Source organism: Triturus cristatus, chromosome 3_2, assembly GCF_964204655.1.
Source record: "Triturus cristatus chromosome 3_2, aTriCri1.1, whole genome shotgun sequence".
In the NCBI taxonomy this organism is placed as follows: Eukaryota; Metazoa; Chordata; class Amphibia; order Caudata; family Salamandridae; genus Triturus; species Triturus cristatus.
The window spans coordinates 986831635-986854802 of NC_140584.1; the positions used below are offsets into that span (position 1 = coordinate 986831635).

The 23168-nt window shown below is 44.6% G+C and overlaps 1 protein-coding gene across 2 annotated transcripts in view; it reads right to left on the minus strand.

The window, feature by feature from the left end:
* The window catches only part of ZZEF1 (zinc finger ZZ-type and EF-hand domain containing 1), a 1433434-nt gene that overhangs the window by 977842 nt on the left and 432424 nt on the right, over positions 1-23168 (minus strand). For both annotated transcript variants that reach the window (XM_085649580.1, XM_085649579.1), the window contains 2 exons: positions 18304-18425; positions 16925-17047 (listed from right to left, as the gene is read on the minus strand). In XM_085649580.1, the coding sequence (XP_085505706.1) occupies positions 16925-17047; positions 18304-18425 (245 nt within the window). The remainder of the gene's footprint in view (positions 1-16924; positions 17048-18303; positions 18426-23168) is intronic.

Here is a 23168-nt window from a genome sequence, read left to right on the forward strand (position 1 = left end):
GAACTGGGTAACATAAAGGTGTCCCTGTTCTCCTATTTTATTTGCCCTCTATATCAACACATTTATTGAGCAAATTTTACATAACCAAAAGATAAAAACAGTCATCATGAAAGACCACGAAACGAAGATATTAGCATATCAGATGACATTGCTATAGTAACAGCTGATTCTGAAAGTGCAATGAAGAAGGTCGAAGCAATGGCTGGGGAATATGGACGTGGTTTAGGATAGTTACTGAATAAAGAGAAAACTCAGATTTTATGAACAGAGAACATCGGCTACAAGGATACTCGGCGAGTGGGTACAGACACATATCTGGGTGGTAAGATCAATCCTAAGGTAGATACAATCCGCCAAATTAATTTCAACCCTCTGGTTAGGAAAGTTTCCTCCGATTTAAGGCGTATGAATGAACTACATTTGTCAATAATTGGTAGAAGCAATATTCTTAAGGTTGTAATGCTACCAAAGATATTATATGTATTTAGATCTCTGCCTACAGAAATCCATGGATACATAATGAAGGCATTGGATTCTATCCTCATAATTTTCATATGGCAATACGGGAAAGATAGGCACTCCCTAAAATTCCTTACTCTCCCTCAGGAAGGTGGTGGCTGGGCTGCCCCTAGCTTCATGGTCGGCTTTATTGTAGTAGATGAGCATATTGTTTTCTGAAAAGAAGCCTAGCGAAGACCTACAATACCCCAGGGTCTCTCAGACTATTATGAGACTGCTCTGCCTCAGTCCTCCCTTGATGGTACTGGGCTACGACAATAGCAGTAGACTAGAAACGACCCAGACCAATTTTGTCTTTATATCAGTCACAGTCGCTAGACTGCTAATCGCAGAAAGATGGAGGACCCAGAACCCCCCTTGTTCCAGGTCTGGCGCGCTCGATTGATAGCCATATACAATCAAGAAAGAACTTTATATAATTGTAAGGGTAGACAGGCTAGGAAGTGGGGACAATAGACCTGGTCCACTATGTCGGATTGGACGAGCAATAACCACGACTCAAGAGACTGGCTGTCTCTAGTATATAGTCTATCACTAATTAACCATTGACTAAAACAATCCGGGAGGATATGAAATAAAGGGCCTCTTTTATCCTTATTTATACACAAATCCATACTTCTTATATTCTTATACTTTTTTATACTCAATTTCTATATAATGAATATACATATGAAATCTACGGATGAAGTACTGTATTTATGTTCAAGATATGGTGGTATGTACTTTAGTATTGTCATAATGTATTTGATTGTGTGCTTTTCTCAGGGGAGGGGGGTAGAAAAAAAGAAACTAATCTTGACTTCTGCAGAGCATAAAGAATAAGACTGGAAACCATCTTGAACATCTGTTTCTTGAGGAATATGTTTCTTTAGGCCTTTAACCCCCCTGAATTCTTTTTTAATAAGAGAGTAATGAAAATAACATTCCTGCTATCTTTGATACCAAGGGACCAGTCTGATAGCTCACTTTGCTAAACATGGTCTACGAAGACAACTGAACATGGTACTGCCTTCTTTTTCCTGTACCTCTGCTCCCAAAAGGGTAAGATTCCTACTATTGTTGTTGCTGCTGCTGCTGCTGCAACAGGCATTGCATTGGCCTTCTGCTAAATAAATGATCATAACCACAGAATTTCCTAAACTGACGGTGAAAACTCCTAGTCAGATATGAACGGACCGGTGTTCTTGCCACTACTTAGCCTTTCTTTACTTTCCCTTATGAAGCATGAGCTTACTCTATAAAAATCTGTGAACAGCTCTCTAAACCCAATTGTTCCATCCTGGAGTGTCTACACAGAACAATAGGTGACCCAACATACAAGTCAAAGAATCAACTGTATCTAGCAACTCTACACAAACTGCTTGGATTCATACACAGTTCAAAGCAAAGTATTTTCTCATGTATTCCAGCAGGCTTGGAACTACTAATGCTGCAATTTCGCACAAAGCAGCATCGTATCTGGCTAAGAGACAAGTCAAATTCAAGGATATCAATGAAACACCACCAAAGCAAATGTATTGCTAACTACTACAGCTACTATCTTTGACTCTCTACAAAGAAGTATAAAAGGAATAGTACCCAACTTCAACTTAAGTATGGCAAATATAAGGCGCAGCTCTATATTTCCCAGCTACCATTTTAGAAATGGCTGGATTTGACTGTGGTCTATCCAAAGAGTCCAACACCTTATCCATGAACGCATCAGTGAATAGCTAAACATCTCGTGAAGCTGGCTTCTCAGTCAACATTTCAGTAAATAAGGAAGATACTGTAGCTTCAGGGATTGTTTATTACTCCTCAGCCTTTTGAATAAATCCTGAGAAATGCTGCTGTTCAGCCAAAACTGTCCCTTCCTGAGAAGTTTAGCTCAGTCAAATGTAAAGGCATTCTGCATCTGTCAATGTAGTAGTATCTAAATGCAATGGAATTAGCATCCTCACGATCATCCTCCTACCTTTGGGCTGCATCAGAATCTGAACCAAATAGGACCTGCAATCTTTGCAATGACTCGAACTGTAGATTTAGGATGCATGGGAATTTATACTCTTTCAAATGGGAATCAATTTTTTTCCTCACAGAGAAAAAATATAGAGTTAGACAACAGCACAGTTCCCTGGGGCAAAGTTGATGCTGAAGCTGAAACCGTGAACTAGATGTCACACACAACGTTGAAACAGACTTCACCAATGTCATTCCCTTCTCTGATATCAACATTGATGCTGAGCAAACGAAAGAGTCTTAACCAGAACTGGACCAAAAGTCGACAGCATTAAAAATCTCTGGAACCATCACAAGTGGCGTAATGGTCTGAACAGACAAGTTACTTACCTTCGGTAATGCCTTTTCAGGTAAAGACATGATCTAGCTGCAGATTCCTTATTTGTGAACTTCCAGCCATCAGGCTGGATCCAGAACATTTTTTTATAGCAGTACCCCTGCGTGCCATAGGTCGACTCTGCGTGATGTCATAGGCGTCGGGTTCATCGTCGTCGTGACGTCTGCATCATCTACACGTTGACGTCAGTACTTTTCACAAACTTCCATGCCAGAAACGTGCAGCCATGAAGTGACTGACCATAGTCTGTTAAAAACACAAGGGCCCTAAACGGAAAAAGCCCTAACACTAAAAACTAATTCACAGTGAAGGAAGGATGGGTGGGTCGGTAAGGAATCTGCTGCTAGATCATGTCTCTACCATGTAAGGCGTTACCGAAGGTAAGTAACTTGTCCATCTGATAGAGACATCCAGTCGCAGATTCCTTGCCTGTGAACAGATACCCAAGTAATAGCGTTACCAGAGGAAGAACTGCGGCAAAGCTTTAAAACAAGGGAGGAAGAGGAAGGACAGGTTTGGGTGGAGAACCCTCCACTGCTGCTGTGACAGAAGATTCTCCCGAAGGGGCAGCCTGATCGGAGGATCGATGCTGATCTGCAAAAGCTCGGAATACCAAACTCTCTGTGCCCAGTCCGGAGCCACAAAAATGACTTGTGCCCAGTCACTCCTGATCTTCTTGAGCCCTCTGGACAGGAGTGGTATGGGCTGAACGGCATACAAGAGGCTTGTGCTCCACTTGAGATGAAAAGTGTCACCGAGCTAGAGCCGCCTTGGAAACCCTAACGTGCAAAACGGTTACCATTGCGCGTTCTCTTCAGAGACAAACAGATCTAACCAAGGCTCTCCCCACTGTTGAAAGAGACCTTGCGTCACCTCCGCTAGGCACCGACGGCTGATTTTGTCCACTCTGGCGTTCAGGGAACAGGTCAGATGTTGTACCACCAAGGACATGCCCTGTTGTTCCAGCCAAGTCCAGAGACGCGGGGGCCTCTTGAAAGAGGGTCCACAACCCCACCCTACTCAGTTTGTTGCAGTACCACATGGCGGTAGTGTTGTCTGTGAAAACTTGAACTAGCCTCCCCCGGTGTGATGGTGTAGGAACCTGGCTCTGTATATACTATACCAAAGTAAGGTATAGAGTGTACAGAGTCAGGAGAGTCCCCAGAGGTATAGCAGAGGCTCAATTATGTAAGTACTAACAGCTCTCTTTGTGGTAGTGTGGGCGAGCAGTTAGGTTTCTCCAGAGGGTGTGTTAAGCATTTATTGTATTCACTTTCGCAAGACTGATAGCACACACTCAGAGAAGTAATCCAAACCAATTAGGTAAGTATAAAAAAAGATATACTTATGTTTTATTTCTAGTTCATAGACAAGGAATCTGCAGCTAGATGTCTCTATCAGATAGGAGTAGAAGGTGCTAACCAATTTTCTCCAGCAGGGCATGTTTAAAAGCCAAGACTTGGGGGCAAGGCCAAGATGGCGGTCGGATGAGACGTTTCTTCGGGTCTCTTCTACTCCGCCAAGAAACAGCAGCAGACTGCGCCGTCCTGCCATCTCCCCAGCACCAGGGAGTAGCAACGGAGAGGGGGAGAGCCCCCCCTCCACTGTGAAGGTCCACCTGCGATTGTGGACACCCTGTGGTGTGGCCAGGAGCTGGGGCCTGTCAGCGGCATGGATATGTGGGGGTCGCCTGAACTACGTTCAGCGGGCGTTTGCTGCCCGGGAAGAAGCCAGTACTGTGCAGGGAGTTGTGCCAGCGCCCACACCCCAAAGCAGCTATGGGGGAGCTGCCCTGGGCTGGAAAGGCCTTGAACATGGCCACAGCAGCGGGGCGTCAGGTAGACCAGGATGCCTGCGATGAGAATGGAGGTAGGCCACAGCCTGCCGTACTAGTACATCATGGGGGAGGATGGGGAGGCGGTGGGAATCCTCCAACGCATATAGCAAGTGGCATTGAGCTGGCGAAGTTCCTGAGTAGGGGGGCCCGCCGAGTATGAGACAGCAAAGGCGGAGTAGCCCTGATGCGGCCTAGGACTGGAGTGGGCCCCGGCTCTGTCGAGTGACAGCGGTGTCTCCAGCAGTAGCCTAGTGCGGGAGAGGCCCCTGAGCCGTCTTGGTGTAGGGGTTGCTCCTGGAACTGCCAGCGATCCCAGGTCAGAGTGCAATTGACCTGGAGGGGGACTGGAGGACAGCATGTGGCCACCAGCCGAAAGGGAGCAGAGATACCCTGCACTGCCGAATGTCACTAAACCCCCTTCTGCTCGCTGGCCCGGCGGCGCACAGGGCAGTGGCAGCCCTGTGGGGCTCCACTGCGCAGGGACTCCTCTAGTGGCACCGGCCTTCCTCAAGTGACCGACACCTGGCTTGTTGCTGCTCTATTCCTGGAGGGCCGCTGCCGGAGTATGACGATGCCCACACTTGGTGCCTGACAGGTGTGTGTGAGGAGCTGGCCCAGTGACTGGATGCGAGTGGGCCCCGGTGCCCTGTGGTGCAGGGGGCCCGGAAGTGTGGGGACGCACCTTTGTCTCAAGCGGAGTAGCCACCGCCGGGACCGGAGGCCAGCAGGGAAAGCTTGCCTTCTACACCTTTGTTGGAGAAACTGGACCACGTGGCGGACTCTGACGGGTGGGCTGGTCGCCAAGATGCGGGTTTGCGCCCTGGATGCTCATGGCTTGGCCGGCACGCTGACCTAGGCTTCGCTGGGACTTCCAGCACTGGGCCCTGTAATAGTCTGGAGATATCCTACAATTAATGCCCATGAGGGATGCTTGACCAGCCTGAACATGCCTGAACTGAGTGGGGGCTCTGAGGTCGGAGGTCAGTTGGTTGGGAGACCCATCCGGTCCAGTTCAAGGGCCGTGCTCTAGTGCTGAATCAGGCTTGTCTGTGATTGCCCTCCAAAAGCAAAAAGACATTCGCCCTATCACAGCGCTCCTCAGAGAGAAAGGGATATCAAACTCATGGGGGCTCCCTTTTCGTCTCATCTTTCGCTGCGTGGGCCGGCTGTGGCAATTGCAATCCCATAGGGAGGCTCTCACGTTGTGGGCCTTAGGGAAGAGGAGGGGTCTGACTACCCGGTCACTAAAGGACACAGCCAGCATTGCTAGCACAAGAAGGAAGGAACCTCCGGGAGACACAAATCGCACATAGCCACCATGGTCAAAGAAAGGCAGGCGGCTCACCAGTGCTACCTGGAGACTCCCTGAAACTGTGGAGGAATGCCAGGCGGGAGGGCACAGGGCTGGCGGAGTCATTGAGGCACGCCAGTCATGCAGCCATTCCTTCTTCTACCCTCTCCTTTGGGAGCTGTGTCCCCTCATGCAGGAGTCTGGACTGGCTGCCTATGCCTCGACCGGCCAGCGTCCCATACCAGTTTTCACACTGTGATGGACTGATGTCACCACGTTGTGCTGATTGATGTTTTGTATTGTTTTTTTTTTTTGTTGTTGCTTTTTGTCACTCCTCCGCACCAGTTGCCCGCAGATTGTCCCCATAGAAACGCTTTCAAAATCCCCAGTTGTATGGTCTCACTAAGAACGGGATAGCTATCCTTTTTTCTCAGAAATGTAATGGCAAGTTTATATCCAAAATAGCTGAAATAAAGGGCCATCTTCTAGTAGAACACATACCCCGGACTCTCTTCATTTCACCCAGGCCAATATCTACGCCCTGAATGAGTGACAGGAACCTTTTATTCTTAATGCACTTGCAGCGGCCCTTGGGACCCTGGATGTGGCAGTGGCAATAGGAGGGTATTTTAATTTGGTCATGGACCCAACGCTCCAGCCAGCGCTCTTCACAAGCAGGTGCTTTCATGTCTGATAGCCTTCGTTGGCTGTCAGATCGCATTCGTTGGCTGTCAGATCGGGGGCTCCGTAATATCTGGTGTCACCTGCACTCTTTGAGGAACTACACTTTCTACTCGGCGGCCCATAAATAGTATTCTTGCGTCCCCCGTACAGCAATGGTCTGAGAGGCGAGCATAGAACCCCAATCCATTTCGGACCACGCGAGGATCTCTCTGACTTTAAGGTTGTGAGACTATCAACCCGTGCCTCCCGGTGGCGATTGCGCAAAGCGTTGTTGCAATCTCCAGCTACGATTGCTACAGTGCGCACGGTGCTTGCGGACTACTTCCTCACTAACGACGTAAAAAGCACTTCCTGATCATTGGTGTGGGAGGCGTTAAAGCTGGTAGTAAGGGGCAAATGCATCGCCATCTCGGCAGCAGAAAATCGGGCTTGCTGGGAGAAGCGCCAGAGGTAGAGGCGATTCATAAGCGAAAGGGGGCCCCTGGGGTCCAGCGGGACCTGGAGCAAAAGAGGCTTCTTTTGAAGTGTCTGGACATGGATAGGGTGGAGTAAAAATTCTATCTGAGCAGTTACCGCTGCGGGCGCATGCTGGCTCATAGGCTCCGCAACAAGACCCTGTCTGGTTCAGAGAGCTTGATTCGGACAGCTAAGGGAGAGGAAGTACACACATATGAGCGAATCGCCTCAACCTACAAAGAGTTCTACAGTGCCCTGTACTCGGACTTGGATGTCTCGCAGGGTGGACTATCTGCGGGGGATCCCCCTGACTCGATTGCCGGCGGCACTCGCGCCCCAACTGGATCAGCCAATATGCGTTGATGAGGTAGTTGCAGAAATCAAGCATCTGAAGCCTGCCAAGGCGTCGGACGGGTTTTCAACCAAATTTTATAAAATTTTCTGTCTGAAGCTAGCTCCCCTTCTTACTCGACCCATAAATTCTTTCCTCGATTCGGGGACGTTGACGGACTCGATGATGGGACGTCCATATCTATGAAACTTAAGCCATCGAGGGATCCTGAAGACTGTGGGTCATATCGACCCATCTCGCTTCTCAACATAAAAGCCAAACTCTTTGCCGGGATCCTGGCTTCCAATATGAAATCAGTCATGCCGGGGCTGGTCGATCCTGACCGACACGGCTTTATTCCAAAGAGACAAAGTGGGGACAACACTAAAAGGCTGTCGCATCTACTTGATATCATTCAAAGGTCATGAAAAGAGGCACTTTTCCTCTCCATCGATGCAGAGAAGGAGTTTGACCGTGTCCGCTGGCCCTACATGCATGAAACGCTCTACCACTTTGGCTTCGGGGACACATTCATCAAGTGGATCTGCTGTATCTATAGTTCCCCGAGAGCCTCCATCTGGGTCAATGGGACATCATCCACTACTTTTCCAAAAGCACGTGGCACACGCCAGGGATGCCATCTCTCGCTACTACTATTGGCGCTCTACATGGAGCTAACGGCACAGTGAATTAGAGACAACCTGCAGACTTGCGGCATCCGTTTCGGTGCTGTACGCTAATAATGTCATCCTCTCGCTGGCAGACCCCATGGCGTCCTTGCTGTCCCTACTCGATGAGCTGCAACTATTTGGAGAGGTCTCGGAATTTAAACCCAACCTTTAAAAGTCTCAAATTCTAAACCTATTGGTTACTCCACCCCTGTTTTCCTTTGGCATGGATGACGGAAGCCATACCATATCTGGGCATCCAGCTCACTTCTACTATAGCAAAGACTTTAGCGGCGAACTATGGGTCCCTCCTTGACCAGACAAATAAGTCGCTCTCCTCTTGGAGTCATCTGCAGTTGTCCTGGTCAGGCCACATAGTCGCAATTAAAATGACGGCACTTGTGCGTATTCTCTATAGCTTCCACACTTACCGCTGACTCATTCACCATCGGTGCAGCGCTTCTTGCAACTTGCTATCAATACATTTGTTTGGGGTGGGAAAGAACACACAAGGGGGAGGGGGGCTTAGGGCTCCCCCTGATCATTTGATATTTGCAAGCCATGCAACTCCGCTTTCTTGTAGAGCGGAACAGACCTCTCTCAACCCCTCAGAGATGATCTGCTTCAACTAACTGACAGAACTACTCACTCCCCGCATCCCATGTTTTTTATTATCTATAGCTGCAGCACTGGGTGACCTCTCCAGGTTATATGTCGGCACCCACTTATTGTTTTTGAGAAATGGCTGGTCTTAAGGAGGGGCAATAAGCACCTTATTTCTGAACTCTATACTCTGCTTTCCGAAAGTGGCACCACGTATAAAGCCAAAGGCCAGTTACGCTGGCAGGAGGAATCGAGGTGATCCCTTTCCTCAAAAGAATGGAATGATATCTATTATATGATACACCATACAGCCAACAACATGGCTAGTACGGAGGCGGCCTACAAAAATAGCCTCCTACGGGTATCTCACAGCAGCACGTATTCACAGATGTAACAAGGGTCGATCAGAGAAATGCCAGAGAGGCTGTGGGCAGATGGGTTCTCTTCTTCAGCTCCTCTGTCACTGCCCCAAACTGTCTAGATTCTGGGAGTAGGTCACAGATGACATCAACTTAGCGTTTGACACCAGCGGCTATCTCTCATAGTGGAGAACAGAGCAGCCACCCACTGATCTATGGGCCCCCTTCATCCAAATTCTCTCCATAGAATTTAGAGAAGTGACTTCCCCGAATATCTGCAGACACAACTCTGTCTGGCAAACAGTGAATATTTGATTTTGGTGCGGAGGGGAGGGGTTTATGTTCTTTTGCTTTCTTTATTTGTCCATTGATAAATGATCGCTGCCGGCCTCCAGGTTGTGGGCATACAGCTGTGAACTACTGGCTGTCTATTGTGCTCACTGCCGGCTGCTGGTTGTAGGCAGACAAGCTGTGTTATGTACTTGGTGGACTCCAATAAACAGAATTGATCCATAAAAGCCAAGACTTATATCAAGTAGAAACTAGCTGTAATGAAAGTAGGATTCTATAAAGTCTCCAGAAATTACATTGGGTCAAAAGAACGAGTACCTTTCTCTATTATCGCCATGCGAAGACCTGTGATGCCAATTTGTATGTTTCCAGTCTCTCTTAGATGGAGGAATGATCTTGAGCAAGAACATTCTTCCTCCTGAAAGAGAACGTGCATAGGAAAATTCTCCCTTTTTGAATGGTTATACCCCACATTTTGCTGGACATTTGATGCACTTTGACTTAATGTGCCCTGGGTTCCTGGGTTCAGGTTTTGAGGGCCTGTGTTCTTTCCCAAAACTGTACCTTTGTACCCACAACTGGCACATCCCTGACCACAGGTAAGCCCCTTGTAAATGGTACTATAGGTATCAAGGGCACTGTGACTAGGGAAGGCCTCTAAGGGCTGCAGCACATACTGTGCCAGCCTTAGGGACCCTGCACCTTTACACTCACACACTGCAGGCTACGTGTTTTGGTGCAGAGAAAAGTGAAGAGTCGACATCCTGCAACCCCTTGCCTGTGGCCTAGGTAAGTCACCCCTCTAGAAGGGTGCACTGGACCACAGGTGAGACATTGTAAGTGAACTGAAGCCTTTAAGAGTATATGGTCTGGGAGATGGTCATTATAAACTCCACAGCTCCATAATGGCTTTACTAAAATCTTGGAAGTTTGAAGTTTGGAAGCAAACTTCTCAGCACATTAAACCCACACTGATGCCAGTGTGGGATTTAATGAAAAATGCACTCCAGAGGGCATCTTAGAGATGCCCCCTGAAAAACGACCAGCCCTGGTGTGGTTCATGAATGGCTACGCGTCATTTGCCACCACCAGACAGGTTTCTGGCCCCCTGGGTAGAGGGCCTCCGCTCTCTGAGTCCAGAAACAAAGTCTATGCTGGGCAGAGGTGTCATGCCTCCTCCCTTAGGATGGGCTGGGTCCACACAGGGGAAGCTTCAAAGGCATGCTGCCTTTGTTAGCTGAGCCTGCCTTCTGCTGCCCCCAGCAACTGGCTCCCACCAGTTTGGAACCCCACTTTGGGCCAGAGAATCGGCGGAAAAACCAAGTTTGTAAGAGAGGTGTGCCCACCTGTGCCAACCCCACCCCTCAGGTGGGGGAGGTGAGATGAAGCACACATCTCGTTCCCTCAATCATGAAGCTAAGGGGACAGCCAACCAGAGAGAGGCTCATTCCCCCCTCCCTCACGAGGCTTGCATAATAGGGCTTGTACTCACCCCAAGGAAGACACTCATTGGTCCAAACCTGCACACTGCTGTAACGCCCCTAAATTTAGTATTTAGGGGCGACCCTGAATATTGCCTCCTCAGTTACGAGAAGAAGAAAGAAGAAGGACCGAAGAGCCGTGCTGAACGAGGAAGAAGACACCAACTGCTTTGGCCTCAACCCTACCTGCCTGTCCCGACTTCGACCTGCAACCACCGAAACCCCGGCGTGTCCAGCAGCCATCCAGAGCCCGGAGGACCTGCCCTGCCTTCACCAAACTACTTTATTCCTGTGAGTACCGGAATTGCTCAATCTAAAGACTCCATCACAGAACCAGGATCCAGGCGGCTCCGCGGTTCTGCACCACTCTGCACCAGACATCCACGGCCCGAGTATGAGAGGCCCAACACCACAACGAGGTCTCCCCAGCGATCCTGACCTGGGATCCAGTGATCCGTGACCTACCTCTATCTTCTACCCGACGCCTGCAGCCTCAACCTGAGGGGTCCCCCCAACCAGAGTTGGTAAGATCTAATGCCTAAAGACACCCCTGCACCCGATGCCCCACGGCTTTGGGTGGCCCAACCGACGGTGTCCAGGCATCCCCCAAGAACCCAACTTACCTCTTCTGCCGGTGGTCGCCATGGGGAAACCTCCTCGACCGAGCCTGCAGCATCTCTTCTGAACCGGAGATCTCCATTGGAATCCACAGGACCCCCAACATCTCTTTGGCACTCTGCATCCGGCCGCCTTTGTGCCGCTGGAGGAGCAGCTCCTGTGCGGATTGTTGGCCCCGGCAGTGCTGCTCTTAACCCATGGAGCTTTGCTCCCAAACAGATTGGCCTGCTTGTAAGCAGCTCCTGACCGAAGGCCCCCTATCCCCATTGGCTAACCTTTTCTTCTATAGGAACCCATGCTATGCTTTTCCGCCCAGAAATGTTCTGTGTTGAACAGATTTTTGTACTGAAGCCAAAGTAATGTTGCTTGAAATCCAAAACGGTCATACTTACCTGTATCCATGGTGTGATATCTAGGCATATCACCCCGAGTAGTCGAAGTAACGGAAAAGTAATCCAAAGTAATTTCAATGTATTCTGAACTGTTTTAAAAGCAATACAAACCTGTAACTATTCCAATTTCAACTACAATTGCATTTTCTTGTAAGTTTTTGCTTTTGAAAGTATACTTGTTTCTAGAAATAAAACATAAGTATACCTTTTTAATACTTACCTGATTGGTCTGGATTCAGTCTCTAAGTGTGTGTTATCAGTTCTTGTCTGAGTGTGTACAATAAATGCTTAAAACATCGTCCTGATAGGCCTAACTGCTCGACCACACTACCACAAATAGAGTTGTTAGTGATTATCTAATTTAGCCTCTACTGGACTCTGTGCACACTATACCTTACTTTGGTTATGGATATATATATATATATATATATATATATATATAGATATATATATATATATATATATATATATATATATATATATATATATATATTCACTGAAAAAACCAAAGGATTCAGGGGCGTTATAGTTAGGAATTGGCATTTAAAAAACCTTAGAAATTCACCCCCAAAAAAACCCATAGGTTTCAGGGGTGTTATAGTTAGCTGGACATTTCCCTCGTACAAAACCATTGAAATGCCCCAGTTATAGTTAGTTCAGCTAACTATAATTCGCGCCCCCGCAATGCACTGCTGATGACGTCACATATGACATCACTGATGACATCACTGATTACATCATTAATTGAGTATGTGTTTCTGAACAGTTTTATTATGTTTAATATATATAGGGAAAGGCCGGTTGAAAAATAAGTGGGTGTACAAGTGTGTGAATGGATGATTTTCTAGATGCGTAACTGACTCTATAAGTGAGTCATTAAATGTATCTTACTGCAGACTAGTATCTAAACTGTGTGAATATCTGTATGTGTCTGTGTGTTGGTGTATAAGTGGCTGCATGGTTTTTTGAATAGCTATATGAGTGTCTATATGGGTTATTGATTGGTTGTCTGAGTATCTGTATGGGTGCCTGAGTGTTTGTGTGGGTAGGGTGTGTGTGACTCTGTGACTAGATGTGTGAGTGGGTGATTCAGTGGGTGCATGTTTTTAAGAGTGTATCTGTGATGGACTGTATGGTTGGGTGAGTGTATGTATAGGTGTGTTAGTAATTGAATTTATATCTCAGTGGTACATGTGTAAGTAACTACATATGTTAAAGGCAGTATGTATGTGTGTAAGAGTATGTAAGTGGGTATATGTGAGAGTGTGTGATTGTGAGAGTGGCTGTATGGATGAGTGTGTGCTTGTATCAGTGATTGTATAAGAGCATAAGAATGTGGTACTATTTTTATGAGTAAGTGAACTTGTGTGTGTATAACTGCATAGGTGAGTAAATGGGAGTGTGATTAATTATTTCCATGACTGACTTGGTGTGTGAGTATGTCTATGGATGATTGGTGGTGTCTGAGTGTCTATATAGGTATATAAATGCATATGATAGTCCTGTACCGAGTGACTGTAAGTATGAGTGACTCTACAGGTGAGTGAGTGGAGGTGTGTGTAGACCTAAGAGTCAATTAGTGTATATGTAGTTATTGGTATTGGAGTATCTATGGTTTTGAAAATGGAAGTCTGAAATTTTGAGTCGGTGTATCAAAGGTTATATTAGGGTGTGAGAAGATGCACTAATTTATCACATGGATGACGTCATCAGTGATGTCATCAGTTATGTCACTGACCATGTCATGAGTGATGTAATATGTGACGTCATCAGCAGTGCATTGCGGTGGCGCGAGTTATAGTTAGCTGAACTAACTATAACAGGGGAATTTCAATGGTTTTGTACGAGGGAAATGTCCAGCTGACTATAACACCCCTGAAACCTATGGGTTTTTTTTGTGAATTTCTAAGGTTTTTTTAAATGCCAATTCCTAACTATAACGCCCCTGAAACCTGTGGTTTTTTCAGTGAATTTCAAAGGTTTTTTTAATGCCAATTCCTAACTATAACGTGCATGAAACCTATGTTTTTTTCAGTGAATTTCAAAGATTTTTTAAATGCTAATTCCTATCTATATCAGGCCTGAAACCTATGTTTTTTTTCAGTGAATTTCAAGGGTTTTTAAATGCTAATTCCTATCTATAACTTATCTCTGAAGATATCATGTTTAATTATTTTGATTGGATTTCTTTATTTTTCAAATTCAGTGTCATTTCATTAATTACATTTTTGTTAAAATACTTTATCACCATTTTTAAATGTATTTTTTCAATTTATTCTTTTAAAAATTAAAAAATATTATTTTAACTTAATAGGTTTTTCAAACATTTTTTTATATTTTTCAAAATATATTTTTAGCTATATGTGCAAAACTTTATTTTATATATTTTTTTCAATGTTTTTGGATCCGCGAACCCACCGCGGAGGATCGGTGCATCCAACGCGATAGGATGTGCGCGCATTTCGCCGTGTTTTTTTTTTTTTTTAAAAAGGGGGGCCCCAGGGGGTCCTTCTGGGACCCCCTATGCACCTCTAGAGGGTCAGAGTATTTCCACTCTGCCCCCTTTATATGTTTTTACACACTTATTTCCCCTTGCTTCCTCAGCCTCGCTTCTACCGAGGCAGAAAATGGCCGCCAAAAGTTCCTGGTTTCGAATGTAGAGAGACACTCGACAGCCAATTAGCATTCAGCGCACGATCGGGAAGGTGCGCGCTCGGTTCGGGGAGGGTGCGCGTACGGTGGTGGTACGGTCCGCGGATCCTCCGCGGCCATAGATATCACTAACTTTTGCCAAATTTGGTGTCATTCCGTTCAGCGGTTCGGGCTGTAGCTGCGACAACAGATCCTATGAGAAATTGCATGGGGAAAACGCGTTTTCGGACCCCCCTTTTTTCTCGGCCCACGCTTGACGGATCACCGCAAAATTTTCAGGGTCGGAGCGGAGCTGGCCAAAAGTTTGGAAAATGTCGCGAGGATTCGTCAATCGGCGCCAACGTTATTACAAATAGAATGTTGCGGATTTCCTATGGAAAATAGGTCCTAACTATAACTACCTACTGGCGACCGCCAGTAGGAGATATATATATATATCCAGCTTCCTACTGCGAGACTTACTCTTCATGAAAGTCAACTTGGCTTCCCTTTACCGAATAGCCTTCATAAGCAAGAAGTGGTGCCATGAGATGACGCAGATACCACAATTACTCAAAGTAGGGCTTAAAGCCCAAAGAATTCAGTTGAATGAAAAACTGAGAGAACTCCACAGCTCTGGAACCTGTGTTGATGAAGGCAGAAAAATAAGAAACTGTCAACAACCACAATTTGGGACATTAGTTCTGGTTGAATTACACAGGTTCATCTGTTATGTCATAAGACTACAGCTAGAGAAAAGTTTAGGAATCCAGCCTGTAGCATGGTAATGATTCAAAGAAGGTGAGGGAGTGTATATCCATTACAATATATTTTCCTGTCTAATTGACTTTCTTTCGATAGTCCAATTTTAACGCCCTCTGTGCTATGCCTCCTTAACTCAGTATCTTTCCTGCTTTCAATGTCCCTTCTTCTCTGTGTTAGTATATCCATTTATTGCTGTCTACTTACATCTCTGCTTCACTGTATCATGCAGGTTTCTGTGCGGTTGTTTCCCTTTACCCATGGTTTTCTCCTTATCATGGTTTCTTTGCATTTCCTGAGGTGATTAAATAACTATTCTCCCTATAAACTAAGAGTCAAGTTAAACAAAGTGGTCACAAATTGCAGGTCGACTTTTTGCAATCAGTCTCTGATTTTGCTATGCAAACTATGTACTAATAGGTCGCATGGCAAACTCTCCAGTCGCAGCGGGTCACAGAGAGTCCGGCCTAATGAATATTAATAAGGCAAGTCACTATTTGCAACCCTCCTTCGACTCATTAAAAACACAGGGATGAGATCCTGCAAGTGATAACAGAGCACCACTTCGGTGTTTGGAATCCCAAACGAGTAACTTTTTTTTATTCTTTAACCAGCCCATTCTCCGTTTGCTGCTTTAAAAAAAAAAAAAAGAAGTTACTCATTAGAGAATACATTGGAAGGAACTGGCAATGGATCTCTAGACCACTGACTGCTTGCCTCGAAGGTCATTCAATGGTATTCACTAAGGAGATGGATCAGTTACCATCAATGCTAGTAACTGATCAGTGGTACTATTGATACATACCACTGTGACTCGCAATTAGGCAGAGACACTCCTCTCGTGTCCTCTATCGAGATTCGTAATGTAATGCAAAAATACTTTAGTGAGTCTGAACTATTTTCTCACTCACAAAATAGGTTTAGTAAATAGTCAAATGATATTTCGCAGTCCCATATGCTGCGATTTTAAAAATTGGAGTGAGGTCGCAAAATGGTTTTGCACGTGTCCTATGTGATTTTGTGTTTCCAAAATACGATAATAGTACTATTTTACTCTGGGTTTTTTTAGGAGCTATGTCCAGGCTTTTATCCATAGCTTAGTTTTATTTTCTATAAATGACATCTCACTTTAAAATTAAATCATGCATGCATACAGAGACATATTTCAGAGAGGAGAACAATTCCACGCAGTTGATAAGCGTTAGGCTATATATACACAAATGTGACTGAAACAGTGGGGACAATCTAGATCTATAAAATGTAACTGGAGGAAAACCTCAAAACGCGCCATCTGCTACTGAGACAACACTGCCCGATGTCTTTGTTTAATAATTCTGCAAACCAGAGCTCACTGCAAAGGGAAAGTCTTACCTATTTATTTTCTATTTTAAGCAATTGTTAACAGTTACACGCCCCTGAAGAGCCGATGATTGCCACTGCTGAACACAAAGCCCCAGCTTCGAAGGCTTGGGTATCCGTCCATGGACCCAAGTTTTGGTTTACATGCCAACATATGTTGCCTTAGCCTGACTCTCATACCCTTACATTAAATTAGCTTGATCAAATCGATCTGTTTCCAAATAAAGAAATATGGTTCTGCAATGGACAACCAAGCCAACAGTAAAATCTAAGCAGAAAAAAAAGAAAAATAATGTTTACATGATACCTTATTATTCATTTCCTCTGATTCCTTACATAGATCCTTTAATAATTCAGTCAGCATGCTGAACTTGTTGAACATGTCACAATAGGGAATGTCTAAAGCGCAGAAATCCAACATGAATGTCATCTATGGAAAATGGAAAAAATGAAATTAACTGTAAAACTCTGAGGCATAATAACACACAGACATATACAGAGAACACTTAATGGGTAACATGGTTCAATATGGCCTTCGAGGGGTTCTTGTGACATCATAAACAAGGACTGTAAAGACAAATGGTTTGTAAATGTCACCAGAAGTCCGAGAAGGCAATTCAGGACAAAATTATACATGGTCCCCGTTTTGTATTTTTTATACTGCGTGTTTATTTTGAGGTAGCTAGGGTTTCTTCAAAGTGCAGCCAACAATGAGCTATGAGTAGAAAGAGAATGTTTACGCTTTGATGACCTTTGCTAAATAAAATATTAATACATCAATGGGCAAAGTTGAGTGTCAGTGGCCTTAGGTGATTCTGTGGCTACAGGATTTACTGCAAAATTATGGACTTACTGTATTTACCACATAATTTGTCACATTTTCTGATTCCACTAAAAATGCCCTTAAATGGATGATAACAATACTGACAGAGAATATGCGACATAATCTGCAGCATTTGGAGATACATAACTTAGCCCTTGCAGCATAATTTGGCCCTCTCTGCCGCACAGTCTTAATAATGTTAAAGCTCTGCAGAGTGGTTTGGGGTCTGTCATTATAATGATGAAATCTGTATTTCACGGGAATCATTAAATATCCCCTGGTTGATATCACTTCATGCACACAGACGCTCGTGTTCACATTTCCTAGCTCAATGCAGGAGTCGTTCATCAAGGTTTTTTTTTTCTTTTTTTGGATGCTGGTACTTGGGACCTCTGAATATAATGCACTACAAGTACCAAAAAGAAGAAACAAAACCTGGAGTGGGCAAGCTACTCCTATATGGGCCTAAGGAACCTGAATGCTATTATTAACACACAAGAGAATATAAGTACAAAGACTCACAAGCTGTGAAATGCATGTATTAAAGTGCTTGTTAAACAAAACAAAGAAACTAAGCCTCTCGTGTCATGAAATGAAATAATATCACAAAAGAATGCTCTGAAGGAGACATAACGTAACATCGTAATGCTCTACATACCAAGCACCTTACTTAAATACAGAAACAAAACTGTAACTCGCAATGATGATTGTAATGCCGATTAGCAAAGGCCCAAGGCATTTTTCGTAGCTGTAAATCACTTTGTGCCAGTCACCGTCATAACTTTAATCCCCATTTAAAACTTTCAATAAATATATCTACATCAAAAAGAATCACCCCTTCAGTCTTATCTACATTTACTTACCAGCTGACGAGTTGCCATAGCAAAGACAGAATTACTTAATTTTTCAATGATCTCCTTTCCGCTGTGCTGAGACAAGAGGTATTCTAAATTGCTCCTTGTACTGGAAAGAAACTGCTCCACATCTATAATGATAAGGTATAACAAAAATAGGAAATTAAGGGTTTCAATAGGTTATTTGTATTGAATAACATAGGAATTAGCAATCAAAATAAACTTCTGCTGGCAATAAATTGCCTCTGAGCACGAAAACCACCAACATGTTCATCCAATATGGACAGGCAGGGCCAACACTTATCTAGCTGCCTTAAACACCTTTGTGTTATACTATCTTCAAAACACGTCAATGGCTCACTGAGGGCACTTAAATAAAAACCGTAAGAAACTCTGCTGTCCTACATAAGAGAAATTACATACCTCTAGTTCAATGCAAAAAAAGATCTACGTTTTCAGAGAATACTTTTCGTCATTTTCGTTTTAATGGCAATAACCACAGTTGCATTTGCACCTGGAGAGTGATCAGAAGTATGAGAAAGGCTTTAAAAGAAACAATCACCTAACAGCAAATTTACATATGAGCTGTGCTCTGAATCACTCAACCGCTTGTGCACCACCGGTTCATAAGGAGTCATTTTAGAGTCCTTACGACCTTCAACTTTTTAGGTGAAAAGAAAATTAGTTACTTACCTGTAGCTGTAGTTCTCCAGTATTGGTATCTTTCATAGATGCACATGCTTGAATCATTCCCAGTCGTCGAAATGAGAGTTCCACGTTACTGTAATAAAGCAATGTGCATCACTACAATAGACATAAGAGCAATAAGCCATATGTTCTATAGTCTATGTCCTTTTTTTTTAAAAAAAGGGACCAAACTATAAACTTTAGCCATTCAGGTGCCATCACCCTCTAGAACACTCCACAGCACAAGTGTGAATTAATAAGCCGATGAATGAGGAGAGACTGTAAGGGGAAGAGGGTGGGTCACATGTGAATCTATGAAAGATACCAATACTAGAGAACTACTGTTACAAGTATACAACTAATTTTCTTCTCCATTATTGGATCTTTCATAGATTCACATGCTTGAATCAGAATAATGAGCAGTATACCAATAACAGCACTATAATACCGCTTGTCCTACAGCCACATGAGCCTGGTGAGTCTCACCTAGGCAATAATGTTTTGTAAATGCATGCCTGTTGGACCATGTTTATGCTCTTCACAAATGCTATATGGGTACACCAGCAAAAAGAGTAGTCCACAACCATGGTGGAATGGGCTTTGCCCTTGTCTTGAAATGGCTTTCCAGATTTTGAGAGGCACAATTGTATTGTCGATGCAATCCATCTGACAACAGTCCGTTTTTTTTACAGTAAAACCTTTCCTGATACCAGCGTAAGGCAGAAACAGTTGACCCTCTCTGTAGATTTGATGTTTTTTGAAGGTAAAACTTTAGGCATCTTTTGACACCCAGAAAGGGCAGAGATTTTTCTGTACTTGTTTGAGGATTTGGAGAGAAAGTTCGTAAGACGACTGGCTCGTTCAGGTGGAAGTCTGACGGCATTATGGGAAGAAATTTAGGATTGATTCAAAGTATAACACTGTCTGCTTTTAATTGAAGGAAAGGTTCCTTAATGGTAAATGCGTGAATGTCACTTACTCTTTTGGTAGATGTGAGAGCCACTAGAAATGCAGTTTTCCAAGTAAAGTAATTCAATTCCACCCTGTGAATGGGCTCAAATGGTGGTTTCATTAGCTGTCCCAGTACTACATTGAGGTACCACGATGGTGGAGTATTTCGTACTGAAGGGAAAGCCCTAAATAGGCCTTTGCGAAACTGTTTTACAATGTGATTAGACCATAGAGAAGGCGTATTACTGGATAGCAAAAACCTGGAGATTGTTGCTTGGTGCACCCTGATGGAGGAATGAGTCAAACCGGATCTTGCTAGTTGGAGCAGATATGGGAAGATATGCTCTGGCGGTGAAGTGAGAGGGTGGACATTAGAGTCTGCACACCAAATGCAGAAGAGTTTTCATTTGAATTTATAGGTTCTGTTGGTTGTTTTATTTCTTGCTTTGGCAAGGATTTCTCTGCAGTCTGCAGAAATGTCTATGTTGAAGAACTCGTGGAACTCAGGAGCCAGGCCGATAAGTGAAGAGAGGTCGATTTGGATGACAGACCTGGTTCATGTTTAGCAGCATTGGTATTGGTTTGAGTTGAACATGAGGTTTTTCGAAGAGGAGCAGGAGCTCAGTGTATCAGTACTGCCAGGACCACCAGGGAACAATGAGAAGTCAGCAAGGCTCTCTCGAGTTTTTTGAGCACTCATGGGATCAGCGAAGATCATGGGGAAGAGCATAAGCATACATCCCAATCATCGCATTAAAAACGCATTTTCCCACGATCCCTGTTGGGGATGCCAGCTTGTAAAGAACTGGCATTTTCTGTTCGCCTTTGCTGCAAATAGATCCAGGTCAGGCTTGCCCCACTGGTGGAATAGACAGTCTGGAATGTGAAAGTCTAGTTCCCACTCGTGGTAAGGGATGCATGACCTGCTCAGCAAGTCTACGAGTATGTTAGAAATTCCTGGCCATGTTCTGCTTTGAGTGATATCTGATGTTGAAGAGCCCAGTTCCAGATGTGTTGGGCCCGACCGAGAAAGCACTGGTGCGCATGTTCCACTTTGCTTGTGGAGATAAAACATACTGGTGGTATCGTCTGTGCGTATGAGTACTGACGAGTTTTGTATCTTGGGAAGGAACAACTTTAGTGCTAATGTGATTGCCTTGAGCTCCAGTTGGTTGATGTGGAGCTTTGCGCCTTCTGAATTCCATGTACTGCTTATTTATAAGTCCTAGAGGTGGAAGCCGCAACCTTCCAGGGAAGCATCCGTTGTTAATACATAGTCTGGAATCTGTGCTAGGTATGAGAGACCTTTAGACTGATTTGGAATCTGTGTTCACCAAGAGATTGTTAGTTTCACTGTTAGAGGTATTTGAATGAGATCGTCATAGGACCCCTGTGTCTGGAGCCATTGCTGAACCAACTCATCCTGAAGTGGACACATTTTAAGCCGGCAATTTAGAATGAGGGGAATGGAGGAAAAAATCATTCCCAAGAACGATTAGTAGATCTGGACAAAAACATTTTTTTTTTCTTTGGACACTCAGTGGGCTAGTTGTTGAATCTTTAGTTGTCTGTACTGTGATGGAAATTCTTTGTTCCGCATTGTGTAGAAGAGTGCTCCCAAGAACATTAAAGTTGTTGTGGAACACAAGTGAGATTTCTGGTAGTTGATAGTTAGATCAAGTAAATTGCTTGGTATGAGGCAGATGGGTGTGGCTGTTGATGCCTGCTGAAATGTAGGAGCTTTTATGAGGCAATTGTACAAGTATGGAAACATTTTGACTCCTTGCTATATGAAATGGGCAGCTACTAGAGCTGGCATCTTTGTAAAAATTCTGGGGTCCCATTTCAGCCCAAAAGAAAGGACTTTGAACTGTAAGTGTGTGCCAGCTACTTGAAAACAGAGGAATCTGTGATGTTTTGGGTTTATGGGAACGTGGAAGTAGGAGTCCTGAAGATCTAGTGACGTCAAACGATCTCTGCTGTTGAGAAGGTGTAAAATGTCCTGAACTGTCACCATGGGGAAGGACTGTTTCTTTAGAAATCTGTTCAACTATTGTAGGTCTAGAATTAAACACAAATCTCCTGAGGGTTTTATGACTAGAAAGAAACGTGAGTAGAATCCTAATCCCGTCTGATGTTTTGGTTGGAATTCTATTGCTCCTTTTTGTTGCATGAGAGAGATCCGTTCTAGGAGCTGGGCACTATCCCATGGATCCGCAAAACCAGGACTGCAGGAGGATTCTTCTACCTCATCGTCACGACCTGGAACACCCTGCCTCTCCACACTAGGCAAGCCCCGTAGCTGATCCAATTCAGGAAGGATCTCAAAACCTGATTCTTTGACTGAACACCAGCGCCTGGACAGATCAGCACCCCCCATTCTCCCCTCCGTGCCTTGAGACCCTCACAGGTGAGTAGTTGTGCTATATAAACCTTGACTGACTGATTGATTGGGTGGGCTAAGCGAGGGGGTGGTGCATGAGGCTTTTTGGAGAAACTCCAGGATGTACCTTCAGGAGATCACATCGAGCACCCACTTGTCGGATGTTATCTTGGACTAGTGGTGAAGATGGTTTGAAATTCGACCTCTCACTTGGGATGAGGGAGGAGAAGGAGTACCCCACACTATTCTGAGGTCACTGTTTCCTGTTAGAATCTCTTTCTCTGGTACCCAATTTACCTCTTGTTGAGTGTTTATAAGCAGCCGCTGGTGGCTGTCTATATTGCAGCGGTTGACTATAGTTGGGGTAGTATTGAGTTTGGCTTGGCTGATATTGTTACCTGTAGGGTTGATAACCATCTCTAAAGGAATAAGTCTCTCTGTCCCTGGTTCTCCAAAAAGCTGCTTTTTATATAGGGGAGTTCCAAGGGACCTTTGCGGTATCCATGTCAGCCTTGTTGGATTGTAGGACATCATCCATGTGCTAAGAATTCGCCATTAAATGTATAGCATTTTACTCTGTATCTCCGGACGAAAGGGAGTAGATTTTTGCCATCTGTGTCTGGGGAGCAGGGCCGCTCCCACAAGTTGCCTGAAGCCAGAAGATGAAACATCAATGGCGCAATCAATAATTTAGACAGATATTCTTTCCCCTTCCTATAGTATCTTCCAGGCTTCCAGCTTGGTTTTCTCTGGTAATCGGTCGGACATATCAGACCACATTTGGCAGTCATGGTGGCCTAGTATAGCGAGAGAACCTGCTGCTCTTCATGTGGTGGCCGCCATGGTGGTGAAG